Source organism: Hemiscyllium ocellatum, chromosome 5 (genome assembly GCF_020745735.1).
Source record: "Hemiscyllium ocellatum isolate sHemOce1 chromosome 5, sHemOce1.pat.X.cur, whole genome shotgun sequence".
Classification (NCBI taxonomy): domain Eukaryota; kingdom Metazoa; phylum Chordata; class Chondrichthyes; order Orectolobiformes; family Hemiscylliidae; genus Hemiscyllium; species Hemiscyllium ocellatum.
In genome coordinates, this window is record NC_083405.1 from 93,631,474 (window position 1) to 93,652,044 (window position 20,571).

Consider the following 20,571-nt stretch of genomic DNA (forward strand, 5'->3'; position numbering starts at 1 on the left):
ACAGGTATCCTTGCGCCAAATGTAACGGAAGCCTCAATCAAAATCTACATCCATGTAATACCTTTTTAACTCCAACCTCACTTCTACTTTGTACCGATTGCAGTTATTTAGTTTGGAAAGACGGCTAACGTGAGATAACCAGGCAATTTTACACCGATTCTCAGCAGAAGCTAGTCTGATTGCAGTTAAGTAAGAACATCATTTATATGGAACAAGTAATGACTGGTGTTGTTTAAGCAAGCATACTGCCAACGAGGCCCCGTCAAAAATATTTTCATGGGTGCTATGGACTGATTTAAGCATATCTACTGCATATCCAATGAAAAACTTCATATGTTTTTTTTCGAGGTTCTAGAAGTGCAATGGGTCGTTCAGAGTCTTCCGTTTTTCATATGTGCTGACCAACCTGCGTGCATTCCCGCCATTGTTTTCATTTCATGGTTCCTATGTTTGTATTGATTTCTATTTTATGTATATCAGGTGAACTCCTTGGTCTCCTCAAGCAATGCTTTGGAAACGATAACACAGAAAGGACCGAGGTTTAACGAGTCATCTTAACTTTGGCACCCCTCACGATGACCTGACCATTCAATCTTCAAGACTAAGACGTTGGTGACACGAAATAATGATATTATGTCGTCATGATTCATTGGCAAATAGATTTTAAAGTCATAGAGATTTTCGAAAAAAAAAACAGTATTAATGACTAAACGAGTAATTTAACATCAAATGATCCCGTCTAGCTTTGTCACCATGCTGGATTGGAAGCATATGGTCTTCAGCTTGCATGGTTCTTTCGAAGTAGCGATTTGACACCCCAGTGACATGAGTTACGTCATTGTACAAACCAATGGAAACCAGCCGAGGATGAAAAGAGCTACTTCATGGACACAACGCCAAAAACGAGAGACGCTGCTTCCATATCATTCCCCTGAAAAGATGCACCACGCTGTCAGTGGCTTGATCAGCGGGTTGCAGTTCTACAGATGTGAGTGAATCCATCTTGGCATTTGGAGATTTTAAACTCGCATCGTTTTGGATGAGGAGAATTCAATGATTGTCATAGCTGCCGGCTCTTCGTGGGCATTTTAAGTTCACATCTTGAGATCAGCCTTTTGGATTGTATTCCCCTGTTGCACATCCAAAACCTGCTTATAGGAAACCTGCAACAGGAAAATACAATCCATAAGGCTGATCTCAAGAGGTCAAATTAAAATGCCCAATTTAAAGTTGTCCATGTTGTCTCTTAAGGAGAAAAAAGCGGCGACTGTCACATTTTCAGACCACAAATTCCCTTCCATCTCTTACCTGGCTACAGTCTGGAATGGTGCTTTGCTACAATGCGGAGTCCCCCCCCCCCCAAAAAAAAATCGTGCTTTGCTGAATTTATTTGAAGGGTTAAAGTAGAATTCATAAAAGTCTTATGTCTCATTGTGATCCAATAAACATTTGTTTTATATGTTGTAAGGCACGTATTATTTTTGATTTTCAGGATATAGGAGAAATTTTAATTTTTTTCCGCATTACAATGAATCCTTATATTAAAAAAAAATACAATACACCGATTCCAATAAGGCTCATTGAAACCTTTTCCTTTCACTCTCCACATTTTGCAAGCATTGTTGAGCCGTGGTGGGAGAAACATTTTCTCAATGAATCAGAGTCTGACCTCCCCACCCCCACTCTCGCCACCACTCCAGCCTGCAATAGACTCTGAGCATTGATTCAGCAAAACGAGCAGCTTCATTAACACTACATAATGACTTTGGTGGGGGGACTCACGTTCGTATTTCAAATGGAATGGGCAATTGGTATCATACGGGAAGATCGACAGTGCTGCAATTTTAGTGGCAAAAAAGTAAACGCGAAAGCTAACGTACCGCTTAGGATAAGAGCGGCGCTCCAAAAATACGTAAGAACGTGCAGAGAAAGACGTTGCCATATAAAAAACGTCACTTTTACTTCACGTGAGATTGGTGCTACAAAGATACGACCTTCATATTATTTGTAGTTTGATTTCTCAAATGCACATCAGCAAAAACACTAATTTGCAACTCTCGTACTCCTAAATTGTGCATGAGCAGAGACAGTCCATGAGGCTCAGAAAGGGGAAAAAAAATAACTTATTTTGTGTAGATTAGCTGAGTATGCGAGAACAAGCATTCTTCTGCATTGAGAAAAGAAACCCACAGAACTGCTGATGTTGGAAATCTGAAACAAAAACAGAAATTGTTGGAGAAACTTAGCAGACCTAGCAGCATCTGTGAAAAGAAAACGGAGTTGACTTTTCTGAAGAGGGACTTTCTCTCCTCAGATGCCAGACTTGTTGAGTTTCTTCACTGGCACGGTTCATTGGTTAGCATTGCTGTCTCAGCGCCAGGGACCCGGGTTCGATTCCAACTTGGAGTGAATGTCTGTATGGAGTTTGCACATTCTCCCATGTCTGCGTGGGTTTCCTCCCACAAGTTAGATGGATTGGTCATGCTGAATTGCCTATACCACCAGGATGTAGGCTAGCTTGATGTGCCGTGGGAAATAGGGGGATGGGGCCTTGGGTTTGGGTGGGATGCTCTTCAGAGGATCGGTGTAGACTCGATGGTCCGAATGGCGTGTTTCCGCATTGTAGGAATTCCATCAGTTTCCCAATTGTTGTGGGCGTTCACCTGATCGGACGGATTTACTCAATTACAATGGGAAGAGGGTAAATATCTCTGAAATGTGACAAACTCGCCATTTCAACATTCCTTTCTGTCAAAAAAACCGAGCGAACCACTAACAACCCACCACGAGTGGTGCTTTATACGAGTGTATTGTTGTAAAATCACATTTCTTTATAATGTACGGGTTATCTCACTTCCGCCGTCCTCCATAATCTTTGCTGCAGTTCATTATTCAATCCTATATGCAATTATATTTTTAACTATCTTTCTTTATGCAGTCAAGCTGAACAACAATTCAAAAATCTGTGTTCTGATTGAGACAGGGTGCAAGTCATGAGCGCTTCAAATCAATTCTTCTTATAAGTGAAAGGACGATTCCGAATTAATTTTACATTATGATCTACTCAAAGGCTGTAAATGTAACTGATGCTTGTGTTGTTTCAAATAGTGTGTAGTAGGTGTGTATCAATTCTCCATTATTTTATGTTTGGCTAAACGGTAAAGTTTACCGTTTCTGCGAACCGAATACAGCGTTAATAACAACTAATACAATAGTCGTACTTAATGATTTTGAAGGCAATTTGTGCACTTTGTGTAATCAATGACCCAAAAGACTGCATTTGCGATCTGGACAGTTTAAAAAAAATAAAATATCTGCATTTATTTAGCGCCTTTCACGACCTCTGGACATTGCAACTGCGTTTTCAGCTTTACTACTTTTTAAAATGCTATTACAATATAAGCAAATCGGCGGCCAATTTGCGTTTAGCAAATTAACAGCAACATAATAACAACCAGATTATTGTATCTGATGTTCACTGACGGATACATATCGGCCAGGATAAGGAGATAGCTCTTCTTCGAAATATTGGCATGGAATTTTTAGATCCGCACAGCAGTGCAGACAAAGCCTCAATTTACCATTTTGATCTGAAAGATGGCAGCTTTGACAATACAGGTATCCTCCAGTCCACTTGACTAATTTCTTTGAATCTGAAACAAATCAAACTATATCAGCCAAAGAAATGTCCGTTCGAACACAGAAACCATATGCAGTCCTTTATCTTCCCAGCCGCTATTTACACAACCCACATCGATTCCGCAGTTCCTGGATTTTTTTTCTCGTGTAACTATTACTAGAACAGACGTTTAATGTGTGTGTAAAAGATATGATGAAAACACTCTGCTATTTGAATGCACGAAGTGATAAAGAAAATTTAATTCCATTTACACTTCATGTTCGATGTATTGTATTTCAGTAGATGGTCCATTACATATTGGGCAACTGCCTGCACATGCGCAGTTTCCTTGCCTAGTTTCCCCCTCGCTACACCGCGACCCCCCACCCTCCAGTGCTGGAACCAACTAGAGTCATCACAGCAATATCATCAAAGTCTCACCTTGAGCCGATTGAAATGTTATTTACCAGGAGAATTTTTTATAACCTAGCAGTTCTATGTAAGTTAACCTGATATATAAAATGCAAAATGTGACAAAATAAACATAATCAGATATATAATCACTAAACGAGTTTCTTTACGAAAATAACTTTTTCGAGTAACTTTATTTTTCGTGGGAGGTGATTTTCTTTAGGGTCAAATAATCGGATTGCAAATGTCCACGCAGCAGTCACAGCGTCTTACGCGCTAAGCAACCCTTTAGATTTTAGAAAAGAAAATATTACTGTCGTAATATCAATGCTGTATTTTCAATGCATACGAAAAGTGAATTATTCTGTCTGTTAAATCTAGATTTTGACAATATAGAGACTTTTCATTTATTTTGAATTGAGTGAGAATTATTTACTAGTTTCAAAGAATTTCAAAATATTCTTTCGAAGATTTATTTTAAAGGAATACACAGATACTGGCAATAGTACTGAACTACAAAATATTTCTTTTGGGGAAACTATTCACAAATATAACAGTCCGTAAATCTCTGCAGGAGAAAAACAATAACAGATCTAATGAGTTGCATCCAATAATTCTATTGGAGACATGGAAGTGGTTTATGATTCAATAACTTGGCTACAGGTGAAGATCACGTGTTTACATTTGCTGTTCCTTGGTAGGATGTGATACAGGTCCAGCTTGTATAAAATTTTGAGGGTACGTGCTAGTTGCTACGACTAATCCCCTCCTCCCTATTTGGACGTATAAAATTGGATCATAATTAAGGAGATTCTCGCTAAGGTCTCTCCAGTTTAATAAGGTTGGGTACTTGTGAGTACTGTTGTAATACACGCATATAGCTTTGCAAAACAATCTCTCAAAGCGGACTGTGATCATATGGGACAACAGTATCTAACCGAACATATGAAAAATTGTATTTAAGCACTCAGCAACTTCAAAAGTATTCAAAACTCGTTAACGTCTAAGCGTTCATTCTTAACTCTAATATAAATATAAAATATATCTTTATATCAAGATATGATGACAAATAGGTTGTTTAATTGTCCTTGATAAAATTAGAAAGGTTTTTGGTAATGCACCCCCGGCGTTCAGTCAGTGAATTGATCATTCATAAAAAAGACAAATTCGAAATTGCTAGTTAATTAAAACAAACTGCAGATGTTGGAATCTAAGGTAGACAGGCTTGAAAGAACACAGCCAGCCAGGGAGCATCAGGAAGTGGAGAAGTCAACGTTTCGGGTGTAACCCTGCCTCGCAACTAAAATAGCCACTTGTGATCTTTAAAATAAATGGAATTTTATGTTTGTATTATAGAACATTTACTAACGCGTAAATTGAATTCTCAGGGAGACATTTGAAGAATACACCGTCCTCATTTTAAAAATTACTTCGGACATCCTTTAACAGCCATTTCATGACGCCAAAAGCTCCTGATTGACAGCCTAACACCGGGTCAATGAGATGCACTGCAACAGCCCAAGACTGTGACGTCTGAATAATAGAGGCGGGCCTTGAAATGTTGATTGATGCGTAATTACCCCTGTAACAGATTAACTCCGATCTCAAGCGGCCAGAATTACTAAAGTGGCTTTACAGTTTCACTTTCCCCATTCAGCATTTTGGAAACATGGCTACTCACACCAGTATATCATGCGGTGGTCCTCACATTTTAAAGGTAAGTGCATTTTCAAGTATTTTTGCGTCGTTTGTTATTGATTTACTTTGACCTGTTTGGTAAAATGTGATAATTGTTTCATCGATCACCAAAAAAGAGAAACTAAACTTAATGGCTCCTCACAGAGCGAGCAACAGCGCACAGTGTACGCCTTCGTTTGCGCCTGCGTCATCTGTATGAGAGCCAAATACAGCTGTAGAGAACACTTGTTTTACATTCAATGCAACCATCCTGAACATTGCAGAGAATTCACAAAGTTTGGAAAACGATGCAACTTTAAATTTTTACCTTAAATCATTTATACTATATTTTAATTACAGTATCGTTTCAAGTTCTAAAAAGTGTGATTGCGAGATTCGAAGTCAACACATAAACGCAGAATGCCAAGGAATTGAACAATACATTTAATAACAAATCACTTGAATCTCAGAAAATGTTTCAGTTTTGAAACAATGGACAACGGAGGCGACCTTTACCTACCAAAATAAATGCTTTTAAAATGTGAGTGGATGTAGTCGATTCATAAGAACGTCATTGAAATCAGATAATAAAACAAATAATAAAAAAGCTGGATATGAGCCTATACGTTCATATCTTTGTAAATTTTACAAAATACACGATTATTAAAAAATATTGCAATTGATATACATGTAAAATAGATTAAATATCTTCTGAGTAGTAATAGATGCGATTAACTGTTAAAATACAGGCACGAGTTAGATCGACACAGTTGTCATTTAAGTTAACGTTTTGAGTCAGTGTGCCCGAAAGGTAAACGCTTTTTCTTCAACGCTTTTTCTGTTTAATATTTCCAGCATCCATAGATAGTTCTTTGTTTTATTATTTTCAATTGCTATTTTTCATATTAGCACTTTCCAAATGGTAAAAAATTGAACTTTGGAATACATGGATGTAAGTATTGCGAATATGGATTGGTCTCGCCGAACTATTTTTTCACAGTTACATACATTAAATAACTAACAGGTTTGCGCTGAAAAAAGGTTATGATCGTTAATTTTGTATTTTTTTTTAACGTATATGGTGTTATTCCTGCACGAGCAAACAGCTAGAATGATATGTGCCTGGACAGGGTCGCCAGTCAAGATTTATTTGTTGCTTTATGTTGACTATATAAACGGTTTTTCGCTATGGTCTGTAATCAAATCCAAACACCAGCTGCTAACCACTTTATGTGGAGCAAAGAGGTTTGTATTCAGAACGATCAGAAAAATCCTGAGATACAGCTACCGTTTGTGTTTGCTACCACTTCAACTATTTCCGCTTTAACCTTCAAGATATGAATGTTGTACCGTTCAAACTCCTGAATTCACATTTTATTCTGTGTTCTTCGTATAAATGTTTCCCGCCCCAAGAGATCAAGCTTGATTGTGCAATCATCTGCTTGCCTAGTGTACGTCCGAGTGAAAACCGACTCGAGAAAATTGCACGGAACGGCCAATCATTTCTTTTCATCTGAAAATGTTGCATTGTGTGGTCGAATCGGGAGCATAGGCAGATTACACAGTAACAAAGCCTAGGCTGATTGCTGCTCCTGCTGCTGCTACTGCTACTCCACGCAGGATAATGCGAACAATTCGTAAAAAAAAAAGCAGTGCATGTCAGTCAGGGTCAGTAACAAAAACGGAGTGTGCTTGGGGGGAGCGGGAGGGGCTTGAGATCGTCAAGTTGCAAACTCACACCCTGAACACTTGCGAACAAAGTAAAAGGAATAAATAATGAAACAAGAGCCCATGCTCTGCCACTTGGTCCGCTCACGCGCTTCAGCTCACAATCATAAAGTGGCGACCTCGGCCAAGATTTGGTGAGTATCCCCTTCCGGTTCGTCGCCGTGGTAACCGCAGCACAGCACAATTCACTGGTTGTCTTGGACACACATAGAGCGAAACAGTGGTAGCAGCAGCTGCAGATGTCTGAGTCCGCAACAGCTCTCATCCATTAGATATCTACATTAGTACGGGCACAATGACTCAAAGACTAGCTTTACAAGGTAACAATCTTTCAGAAATTCTAAATATTAATGACTTATTTTGAAGACTACTCTTGGAAATGGATTTGGTGGAAGCTATTGTCTTTGATGTGTGGGGGTATACGCAAAGTTACTTATTTTTTCTGATGTGATTAAGCATCGACTACTTATATAAAATAAAGCAGAGGCTTGCATAATACTGTTCACCACTCAGAGTGTCTGAAATTGATTTACCTATTAGATTTTTAAAGTCTAGGTAATTGTAGTCATTGTGTGAATGGAGGGAACTGCGCAGCAATTTCCCACAGTTAATAGTATGATAATGAACATATTGTTTGAGATGTAAATGTTGACCAGAGAATTCCCCAGTTATTCGAACAGCCCATGGAATCTTTTATGGACCTCAACTAGAGAGGCAACAGCTCATCTGAAAGACAGCACTTTTACAACAGTGAAACAGTCTTTCAGGACTGCACACAAGTATCAGCCTAGGTTTTGTGTCCAAAATCTCTGGGACCAGACAGGAACACATTGCCTTTCAGACGCAAAAGCAAGAGAACTACAGCTAATATTGTGTGTGCTGTTAAGACTGTTGTTATATCATAAAATGTGTGAATTCTTGTGCTTGAAGAATTTATTTAATTTTAATTCTGCCCCAACAGTTTTTGAGCAGTACCAGAAGGCTAGAGCACAATTTGTACAAACAATTGCAGAACTTGCAACAAGGCCACAAAATATTGAAACACTGCAGAATGCAGGTAAGATGTAACCAACTTTGTGCTCAGCATTCAGTGGTAAATTTGCATTGTGTAAAAAGTACATAAGCTGCTGATCTTAGTGAAAATAGGAAGTGACCATTAGTTTCCATCCAATACTATAAAAGCTGTACCACTATGAGCAAGTATTAAACGTTTAAACTTATGGTTTTGTAACATTTTAGCTTCAAATATTTTGAGTAGGCAGACATGCATGTGCTTTACTGAAGTCCAGGAGTTGTTAAGTTCTTTTCCCGAGGTTTCGCACACGAGATGCAATTCACACACACTAACTTCTGCAAACAGTTTATTAAAGCTTGCACAAGCTAGGTGACACCCTTTGACCCTCTTCACAGGCTAGCAAAGTCAAGTCAAAGTGAGGCCCTGAACAAACTAAACACATTCCCTTTATACAGGTCACTTGGCTGTGCTTATACATATGCTAGTCGTTCCCCCATAGTCGCATGCCACTCAAGCCAACCCCCAGCCTCAGTCATATGTTAGGCAAAAGTGAGGACTGCAGATGCTGGAAACCAGAGTTTAGATCAGAGTGGTGCTGGAAAAGCACAGCAGGTCAGGCAGTATCCAAGGAGCAGGAAAATCGATATTTCAGCAAAAGCCCTTCATCAGGAATAGAGGCAAGAAGCCTCCAGGATGGAGAGATAAATGGGGGGGGGGGGGGGGGGGGGTGTGTGGAGGGGGTGGGTCTAGGGAGAAGGTAGCAAGAGTAGAGTAGATGAATGGGGGTGGATCTGGAGGTGATAGGTCAGAGGGGAGGGTGGAGCGGATAGGTGGGAAGGGGGCAGAGGAGATGACCTGGGGTTTGCAATGAGAGAGAGAGACCCACTGAGATTCTTGTGGAGAGAGGAGGAGAACTTCTTCAAGGTAGGCATCCTTGCAAGAGGATTTGCAGTAAGGTTAAAAGCAACTAGGCAAAAGTGAGGACTGCAAATGCTGGAAACCAAAGTTTAGATCAGAGTGGCGCTGGAAAAGCACAGCAGGTCAGGCAGCATCTGAGGAGCAGGAAACTCAATGTTTCGTGCAAAAGTCCTTCATCAGGAGTAGAGGCAGGAAACATCCAGGCTGGAGAGATAAATGGGGGGGGGGTGTTGGAGAGAAGGTAACAAAGAGTAGAATGGGGGTGGGGATGGAGGTGAAAGGTCAGAGGGGAGGGTGGAGCAGATATGTGGGAAGGGAGCAGAGGAGATGGCCTGGAGGTTTAGATCAGAGTGGTGCTGGAAAAGCACAGCAGGTCAGGCAGCATCTGAAGAGCAGGAAAATCGATGTTTCAGGCAAAAGCCCTTAACCTTACTGCGGATCCTCTTGCAAGGATGCCTATCTTGAAGAAGTTCTCCTCCTCTCTCTACAAGAACCAATGAGTCTCTCTCTCACTGCAACCCCAGGTCATCTCCAGTGCTCCCTTTCCACCTATCTGCTCCACCCTCCCCTCTGACCTTTCACTTCCATCCCCACCCCCATTCACCTATTGTACTCTTTGCTACCTTCCCCCAACCTCCTCTCTGACGTATCACCTCCATCCCCACCCCCATTCACCTATTGCATTCTTCGCTACCTTTAGTCACATGTTACCCCAGGTACAATGGTAGGATGCGATCATCTTCAGAGGTAATGCAAATGCTAATACACTAACCCTGAGGAATCGTTATGCAGACGATTTCCTGACTCACTGATTCCCCAAGACCATGCAGGTACGACATACCTAGCTTCAAGGAATGGCTTATGCAAGCATTTATGAAGGGAAGAGATTGAATGATTGTTTAATTTGATAATAGTAGGAGAGTAATCGCAAATGACTATCTAATTGGCATGTGGGTGATTTGCATTCTTGCATGAATGTTGTCCCCACCCACTTCCAGAATGTTCACTCAGTGCAGTTTAACTCTTTAATATTACATCAATGTCTGGGAGAGATATTCCAATTTAGTCTGTAAACATTACATTCCTCCCTTTTATCATTACATGATGACTACCTAGATAGGACTACTACCTTTCATAACAATCTTCCTGCCAGTATTTAAGCAAATTATTGACACACAACATGCAGCAACTGTAACTATGAAAATTACTAGTCCATGCAGTAAATAGAATTTGCAGAACCCTCCATGTGGAAAAAAAATTCACCAAAGTTCGTATTGTGGCCTGTGGGTCAGGAAACTGAGGATCCAGTTGCAGAGAGTGGGGTTTTGTCCGAGATCACTAAGTTTAGTAATCACTCTCGAAGGGATAATAGTGTTTAAGGCTTCAAAGCACTTCATGACCACCGAAGGTAGGGCCACAGGGCGGTAGTCATTGAGACATGCTGCATGAGCCTTCTTAGGCACACGGATGATGTTGGCCCTCTTGAAACAGGCAGGGACAGTGGCCTGCTGCAGGGAGAAGTTGAAGGTATCCGAGAAGACCTCTGTCAGCTGATCTGCGCATGCTCTGAGTGCACGGTCTGGTACTCTGTCTGGTCCCATCGCTTTCTTTGGATACACATGAAGAAAAACTGATCTGACCTGCAGTGACTGTTGGGATAGGTTCGTCAGAACTTGTTGGAATAGGTGTTACCTCTCCACTGAAATTCTGCTCCAAGGAGCATAGAAGCTGTTGAGACATTCTGGGAGGGATATGTCATTGTCTGCTATCTTTTGGCGGGATGTTACTCATGCTTCCCAACACGTTAACAGCACAGAGATGGAACGAGTGGAGAGTGTCATGCTCCTGGGAGTGGCCATTCACAACAAGCTTTCTTGGACTCTTCATGTGGACGCACTGGTTACAAAGGCCCAACAACATCTCTTGTTCCTCTGGCAGCTGAGGAAATTTGGCTTGATGGCGAATACCCTAGCCAACTTTTATAGGTGCACCATCAAGAGCATTCTGTCTGGATGTATCACTATCTGGTATGGCAACTGTACCATTCAAGATCGCAGACGGTTACAGAGAGTGGTGGAATCGGCCTGGACAGTCACAAAGACCAACTACTCATCTATAGAATCTATCTGCCAGGCCCGATGTCAAGGGAAGGCCTCCAACATTCTTAAAGATCCATCCCATCCTGGCAATGTTTTTCTACAACCTCTATCATCGGGGAGAAGGTACAGAAGCTTGAACACACGCACCAGCTGGTTTTGCAACAGTTTCTACCCTACTGTTGTTAGAACACTGAATCGACTCACAAACTCTTAGCATTAGCCTATACCTGTGTTTTTGTTTTTGCTGCTGTTTATCTGCTATTTACTTATCTATGCTACTTAACTATGCGAACTGCCGATCTGCCTGTATTGCTTGCAAGACAAAGCTTTTCACTGTGCCTTGGTACACGTGACAATAAATTCAATTCAAATTCAAATGAGGCTGGATTTAATGGTCTACCGCTGGATGTGTTTTGCTTGGAGGTGGGCATATAAAGTATGATGCATGGCTAACTCACCGCCTCCCCACTCATCCCTGACCTGGTCCAATAATAGGGTAGGCTAATGTGCACCAAAACCGGAAGCCCGTATGCTATTTTGAAATAAAAACATATGGATGTGAATAAATTCATTTTATTTAAACAACTTTGTTAAAAATATGAAAGGAAGTGTGGGGGTACATAACTCAGAAGCATCATCTGACCTGCATTTGGACATCATGCCTCTTTTCCAAGATAATGTCCCTCTTCTTTTGTGCCTCCCTGTCTGGCTTCCAAAACTCATACCCCACTCTCTTCTCTCCCCTTCTTAGGCTCTCCGTTATTAATAATCAATAATGTCGATAGATAATTCCATTTTACAATAAAAGGCTACAGATTCTATGGCGAGTAACGAAACTCCTGTCTCCCCAAAGTCTGTCATCTACAAGGCACATATTAAGAGAATGATGGAATACTTTCCATTTGCCCAGATATGTACAACTCTAACAATACTGACTAAGTTTGATACTATCCAGGACAAAGCATCCAATTGATTGGTTTTCCATGTTCCACCTTCAACATTCACTCCCTTCACCATGATGAAAATGGCAGCAGTCTATACCAGCTGCAAGATGCATTGTAATTACTCATAAAATCTCAAACAACAGGATCTTCCAAACATGTATGCAGCAGAATCAGGATTATCATAACCTACAAGATCCCTTTCAAGTAATGTGCTGTTCTGATTTAGACCTATTGTCACGCCTCACTGGATAGCACACTGTAAAGCAAACCCTGCTATTTCCTGAATCATTACAAAAGTTTACAAGTTAATCAAAGTATGTGAAGTTCTCCGTTTACTTGTCATGGTAAATAGTTAGATGCAAACATTGGTACTGGGGAGAAATTAAGCACTTCTACTGTTTGGCGGTAGCCAGGAAAAAAGAAAATATAAAACCAGGAAAGAAAAATATATATATATAAAGCCAGGAGGTTTAGAATCTTAGTTCAGGGACTGATTCTGATCTGGCTGCAGCCAATGTACTGTGTACAAGTAAACAAAGGATGACTTGGCAATGGGATACTGGCCTCTGCAGTTATTTCAGTGAGTTACTGTAGTTTACCTTGCAGATGTTGTACACTAGAATAAAAAGTGAGGTCTGCAGATGCTGGAGATCAGAGCTGAAAATGTGTTGCTGGTTAAAGCACAGCAGGTTAGGCAGCATCCAAGGAACAGGAAGTTCGATGTTTCGGGCCAGAGCCCTTCATCAGGAATGAGGAGCATGTCACATTCTCCTCATTCCTGATGAAGGGCTCTGGCCCGAAACGTCGAATTTCCTGTTCCTTGGATGCTGCCTAACCTGCTGTGCTTTAACCAGCAACACATTTTCAGATGTTGTACACTGCTGCCATTGTGCTTGGTGGTGAAGGTAGTGAATGTTGCAGGTGGTAGATAGGGTGTCAGTTGAGTGGTCTGTTTGGTCTTTATGGCATGGGGCTTCTTGAACTGTAATGTGAATTTTTGACTTATTTCGTTTTTCTACTGAGGACTTTGTACCTAAGATGGCACTGTCAATGGTGACATTGTAAACTTTTCCCTGTACTCGTATATACCTGTATTTGAGTACACATGACAATAAAACCTACTTCTAAGTTTATCAGAAATGCATCCATCCAGGAGAGTATTCCATTAGACTCCTGATTTGTATCTTGTAGGTGATGGGACAGGCATTGGGAATAAGGTGAGTTACTTACCTCAGAATTCTCAGCTTCTGATATGCTTATGAGGGTCTCAAACCTGAATGCAGACTGCGGTAACTAGTTGTCAGGAACAACCACTTAATACATATTCTTACTAACTTAGGTGGAAATGAAAATGGCTTCTTAATGCAAATAACATAACAAAATGGCTTCTAGGCTGCAAATTGACATTTTTGCTTAAAGCTGCATAATTGACTTGACCACAGTCTGTCTCAACAAAGATTAGCAGACAATGCTTTCTTTACAACATAGAAATAACTAGATTAGACAAGACACTACTGGCCATCCTAACTGACCTTCAAAAACTCGGTTCATGAGATAACAATGACTTAAATTTTAGAATACAAGGTTGGTTCCCAGAAAATATCATTGGGTTAAGTTGTTATCTGTAAAACCATTTTGTTAAATTGATTGGTAATTGTTTGAAAGAACTGTTTGGAGTTGTTTGGGTGGCACGGTGGCACACTGGTTAGCACTACTGCCTCACATCACCAGAGACCCGGGTTCATTTCCCACCTCAATCTGTGTGGAGTTTGCACATTCTCCCGTGTCTGCGTGGGTTTCCTCTGGGTGCTCTGGTTTCCTCCCACAGTCCAAAAATGTGCAGGTTAGGTGAATTGGCCATGATAAATTGCCCATAGTGTTAGGTGAAAGGGTAAATGTAGGGCAATGGGTCTGGGTGGGTTGCTCTTCGGAAGGTCGGTGTGGACTAGTTGGGCCAAAGGGCCTGTTTCCACACTGTAAGTTAAGTAATCTAACCTAATCCACAAAAAAAATGTTTGTGGCCTGTACCTCTTTTTAAGAAAAGTTTAAAAATGTCTTTGCTTTAAGCCATGTGTGCAATTCCTGTGAGGAACATGGAAGTGTTTATCTTCTGTGTTTCTGGATAATCTGTGCCCGGCCGTGAGAAATAAAGTATGAAGTCTTAAAGAACCAGACTGATTGCTAGTGTTTATTGATCAATCGTGGAACAGAGGGACACCCCCCCCCCCCCCCCCAAAACCCTGTGGGGTCCAGATCTTCCCTTTCATTGCACCACAGTATTTATATGCCTTGTCCAGTTCAGTTTCCTATTAATAATAACCATTGGTATGTTGGAAAATTCAGCAATGTTAATGCTACTGAACATAAAGGAGTGACAGTTTCTCTCATGTTAGAGATGGTCATTGTCTGGCACATGTATGATGCAAATGTTACTTGCCATTTATCAGCACAAGCTTTGATGCCGGATGTTGCTGCACGTGGACACCAGATTCTTCAGCATCTGAGGTGTCATGAATGGTGCTACTGACCCACACTAGGTGATGAACATTGAAGTCACCCAGCTAGAGTACATTCCATGGCTTACCTCCCTGAATACTTCTTCCAAGTTATGTTTAACATGGAGGAGGTCTTTTAAAAATGTGTTTTTATTTCAGATTCCCGGCATCTACGGTATTTTGCTTTTATATGGGAATGTTAGCCTGATGCTTTAGATTGTTAATTCAATATCAATACCTTTCTACCACTGTCTTGCCAAGTTGTGCTTGGTTTCACTGTCTTACAATTAGTCATAATGGTTCAGTTTTTGTTGCAGTAAGGATGGTGAAACCATCAGGTTATTATGTTCTGACTTCTCTGAGACTGAGCAGATTCTGGAGTCTGCACATGTGTAGTTAAATGTGGAAATTTGGAGGTTGTTGCTGGAGATTCTATGCTTCTGTAGCATGTATACCTTTGAAGATAATTCAGATTACTTTTAATGCAAAGTCAACTTCTACTCTTTGCTCTTAGGGCATGAATTTAAACCTATACATTTGCACTGAGTTAAAATTGTGCTTTTAGTCTCAGTCATAAGTATAATGAGATATAAACTGTGTTTTTAATGGTGTACTGAATTCATAAGTACAGCTAAACAGTTTCTTTCGGCCAGAAAGAATAATTTTATGTCTACAAAAAGTCATTTTTTAATGTAGACTAAGAAATAGCATATCCTTCAAGTTTATTTTGTGCTTTATGAAATTTTAGCTTCTATGTAAATGCCATATGAATATGCCAACCATTTGTTTTGGCATCTGTAAATTTTAAATGAGAGGTGAAGGGATTCAGTGGTTTTACTTCTTGGTTAGTGGGCTCTGAGAATATTTCAACATGATTGGCTGCATATTGTGCTTGATGACAAAGCTATTCTTGGATGCTTGGGAATTCTCTTAACTTGACACCACTTTCAAAACAGATGCTTGGGAAAGGGGTTGTCTGTGTGCAACAAAAATCACTACATCTTTGCAAATAGTTTTCTTTGGTTCAGGAAAGATTTATGAGGATGTTGCCAGGGTTGGAGGATTTGAGCTATAAGGAGAGGTTGAATAGGCTAAGGTTGTTTTCCCTGGAGCATTGGAGGCTGAGGGGTGACCTCATAGAGGTCTATAAAATCACGAGGGACATGGATAGGATAAATAGACGAGGTCTTTTCTCTGGGTGGGGGAGTCCAGAACTAGAGGGCATAGGTTTAGGGTGAGAGGGGAAAGATATAAAATGGACCTATGGGGCAACTTTTTCACGTAGAGGGTGGTGCGTGTTTGGAATGAGCTGCCAGAAGAAGTGGTGGAGTTTGGTACAATTACAACATTTAAAAGGGATCTGGATGGGTACATGAATAGGAAAGGTTTAGAGGGATATGGGCCAAGTTCTTAAGAGGGCATCCTCTTTGATCTAATTTGGGAATATTTTGTCGAGTTTTAGAAATAAACTAAAGAAGCCAATTTAGGCCATTTGGCCCATTGAGTTTGCTCTACCACTTGATCTTGACTGATAAGTTTCTCAACCTCATTCTCCTGCCTTCTCCCTGTAACCCTTGATCCCCTTGCCAATCAAGAATCTGTCAATCTGTCTCTTAATACAGTCTATGAGAATGGGTTCACAGTTTAACCACCCTCTGGCTGAAGAAATTCCTGCTTATCTCAGTTTTAATGGGTAGTACTTTCTTTTTGAGGTGCTGGCCCCAGTCCTGTTCAGTGTTAATAGTTGGACTATCTCCATGTCCACTCTATCCAGGCCTCTCAGTATTCTGTAAGTTTCAATCATCTTTCTAAACTCTATTGAATACAGACCGAAAGTCCACAAACATTTCTCATGTGACAAGCCCTTCATCCCTGGGGATCATTTTTATAAACCTCCTCTGGACTCTCCCTAATCCCAGCACATCATTCCTTAGATATGGGGCCAAAAACTGCTCACAATATTCCAAATCCAGTGTGACCAGAGACTTATACAGCCTCAGCAGTACATCTCTGCTCTTGTATTCTAACTCTCTTCAAGTGAATGCTGACGTTACATTTGTGTTCCTAACTGCCAATTGAATTCAGAGACTCCTGAATTAGGACTCCCAAGTCCCTGTATGCTTCAGATTTCTGAAACCTTTTCCAATTTAAAAAATAGTTTATGCTTCTACTCTTCCTACTAAAGTGTATAACCTCACCTTTTCCCACATTTCTTTCATGTGCCACTTTTTTGTCCACTCTCCTAGCCTGTTCAAGTCCTTCTGCAGTTTTCCTGTTTCCTCAACACGACCTGTACCTCCACCATTTTTTGTGTCATCTGCAAACTTAGCAACAACACCCTTAGTTCTTTCCTCCAGATCTTTTGTCTGACTTTTTTGTCACCTCCTCAAAGAATTCTAATGATTTGTCAGGCATGATCTGCCTTTGACAAAGCTGTGCTGACTCAGCTCTATTTTACCATGCACTTCCAAGTACTCCACAAGCTCATCGTTAATAATGGGCTCTAAGTAATCACCTTAGTACTTTGGCAAAAGTTCTGTGATGTTTCACCAAGATACCTGAGTTGATGAGACTAAACTTGATGAGAGGCTGAGTAATCATGGCTTATTTTGCGGGAATAAAAGAAATGGTTTGATGAAAGTGTTGAACACCATAAAAAAACTGATATGGTGTGTAGGAAATCTTGGCTATGGAAATCCACAAGAAGTGGAATAATTTTAGAGTTAAAACTAAATTATTAAAAATGGATTCAGGAAAAGTGTCCTGAAATGCAAGAAGGCCATCATTACAAAAACAACTACATTTAAGAACAAGAGGGATAAATGTTTAGTTGAGAAGTTAAGCTTTTAAAGATTTGTTTTATTTTAAATTTATGCAGTAACAAGGATACAACAGAACCTGGTCCAAATTACAGTCAGTGCAGAAAATGACCGGTCACAAAAATAAGAGGTAGTAACAATTACTTAGGCTGCAGGAATTGATATTAAATTACAGAAAATAGGGACCTTTTGAGGATGATAAGCCCGTACAAGAATTGTGTATTTTCTATGAGAATAATGTGGCTGATGTCAATTTGTTGGGTTGCTGGCCTGTGTCAGAAGATAGTAAAAGTAAATAAAATATGGAGAACAACAGGTCAAGCTGCATCAGAAGAGCAGGAGAGTCGATGTTTCGGGCCGGATACTTCGTCAACCAATTCACTTATTAATGATAAACTGATATGAGTATGACAATCCAGCAGCTTTCAGTCACTTTCATCACTGGGGCTTGCACACAACTTAAGTTCAAATCACATTATGGCTTGCTTGAAATTTATGACCTCCAAGTTGTAGCCAAGTGCTACAGTCACCACATTACTATAACTTAGAGTAAACAGCAAGAAGAGTATCTGTTTTATATTCGTAGAGATTATTTTGCTAATGTTTGCAGCATTCCTGAAAGATGAAAACCTAGTCAGTTTAGGTGTGATTCACTGCAGAATGTACAACCATTAGATATTGGTGATCTGTGAAAGGTTGATTCATCTCAATCTCTCCTATTAGAAGAAATGTAAGGGCTATCCTGGTGACCACATGTGTTAAAGATGTACTTACTGCATCTCAACATACATATCACCCACTCAAAGTTTACCCATGAGGCCTTTACTGAGTTAGCTGATTTCATTTGGGGCAACTTAAATTGGAATTAACTTAGTCAGTGGCTGATTTTGTTTCTCATTGCTGTATGATACATGTTGTATAAACATTTGGCTTGTATTGCAATTCGCCTTAGAAGTAGGGACAGTAATAAATGATATGACTCCTTTGAATCTAGTCTGTCATTCAGTGCAATCATGTCTAGTCTAATGCCTAAATTCCACATTCCCACCTACTCCCTTCAGTCCTGGATTCCCTGAGAGTCCAAAAGTTTGTCTGAGATGAAGCATCGACAAGGTTGTCAGTTTCAAAGACTCACAATCTTCTGAGTGAAAACATTTCTTCTAAATGTCCAATCCACTGAAAGTGGATGGATATAATGTTTTGTGTCTCTACGTTTCATCTGTTTATGGGCATTACATCTCAAGAATTAGTAGGCAGATTTAAACAAAGCTGGTGCACAGATAGGATCTGGCCTAAGGAGAACTGTTTAATTCTTGGCAAAGATACTGATCCGTATTTGGATCCTGGAAGTTTTTAAATGATCCGTTAACATTGGGAGTTAGGAAAAATTGACTTTTATAAAAACTATTTTGGGTTGTTTATTTATAATGTCGTTAAATATTTTAGAATACCATGAATCATCACAGTTGTCAGAATGTGAGCAGAGTTTTCACATTTTCGCATGTGGATCGGTCTGGAGCCGCCTCAGTGAGTTGGAAGTTATTAATAAATCAATTACTACTTTCAGATTGAAGGTTACAGAGCATTAATGATTTAGGAAAAATGTAGTAATGTTAAGTTACAGGGCATGACAGAGGTATACACTGCTCAGTACGCTCCTCACTTATCCTGACACTGTGGCTTGTATTAGGTGAGAATATGAATTAATCTGTGTGGCTCTTCTCAAGTCTTCTCACATATATCAAGAAAGCTCACTTGGGCAAAATACTGGAGGGTTAACCTAAAAGTACTTTGTAGGATGAGTCAATTGGATGATATTATAGTCTGATACTGCCATCATATAGCAGTATTCCCATGAAAAATGTGCATGTACAGAACATAGAACAAAGAACATTACAGCACAATACAGGCTCTTCGATGTGGCGCCGACCTGTGAAACCAATCTGAAGCCCATCTAACCTACACTATTCCATTCTTGTTCATATGTTAAGAGTGTGGTGCTGGAAAAGCATAGCAGGTCAGGCAGCATCCGAGCAGCAGGAAAATCGATGTTTCGGGCAAAAGCCCTTCATCAGAAATGAGGCTGGGGATCCATATGCCTATCCAATGATCATTTAAATGACCTTAAAGTTGGCAAGTCTACTAATGTTGCAGGCCATGTGTTCCACACCCCCACTACTCTGAGTAAATAAACTATTTCTGACATCTGTCCTGTATCTATCACCCCTCAATTTAAAGCTATATAGAGGAATGTTTTGTATTAGCCCTTTTTCAAATGACACAGATATATGGAAAAATAAAGTGGTGCTGTAAAATACAGCTAAATTGCACAACAGTGAGGTTTTATCAGCCTTTTCTAATATACATCTTAAAGATAACTTAAGTTATTGATGTTAAATTGGTGTTCTGATTTTGGAGAAGTGAAAGGTGATTTTGGGGAAGAAACAAGAATAGGTTGGGAGGGGAATCCACTGCTGTCCACCATTTCCATTACTAATTAGGAATCAAAACATGATTTGTATGAATGCATATTATTTGTCATTTATTATCCCAAGTTGCAGTGTTATCCAGGTCTTGCTGCATATGGCTATTTGAGGAATTGTGAATGGTACTGAACATTGTGCACTGCATCTCCCACCTATGATGGAGAGAAGGCATAGTATTATACAGCAGATTAACAATATTATATACTTCAGAAGAAGATGAGTTTTTCCTTAACTGTTATGTCAGTAGAAAACTTATTTGAATTCTTGCCAATTTAATCAATTTTTGTCTATACATAATTTTTTAATGTTGCACTGTAAGTTGTTCTCAATCGCAATGTTACTCTTGCCCAATCAAATACA

The 20,571-nt window shown here is 40.0% G+C and overlaps 1 protein-coding gene across 1 annotated transcript in view; it reads left to right on the top strand.

The window, feature by feature from the left end:
• The first annotated feature begins 5,698 nt into the window (after positions 1-5,698).
• The window catches only part of spag6 (sperm associated antigen 6), a 188,355-nt gene continuing 173,482 nt past the window's right edge, over positions 5,699-20,571 (top strand). Inside the window, exons 1-2 of the mRNA XM_060825574.1 lie at positions 5,699-5,747; positions 8,397-8,492. Coding sequence (XP_060681557.1) covers positions 5,723-5,747; positions 8,397-8,492 — 121 coding nt within the window. The 5' untranslated portion in view covers positions 5,699-5,722. The remainder of the gene's footprint in view (positions 5,748-8,396; positions 8,493-20,571) is intronic.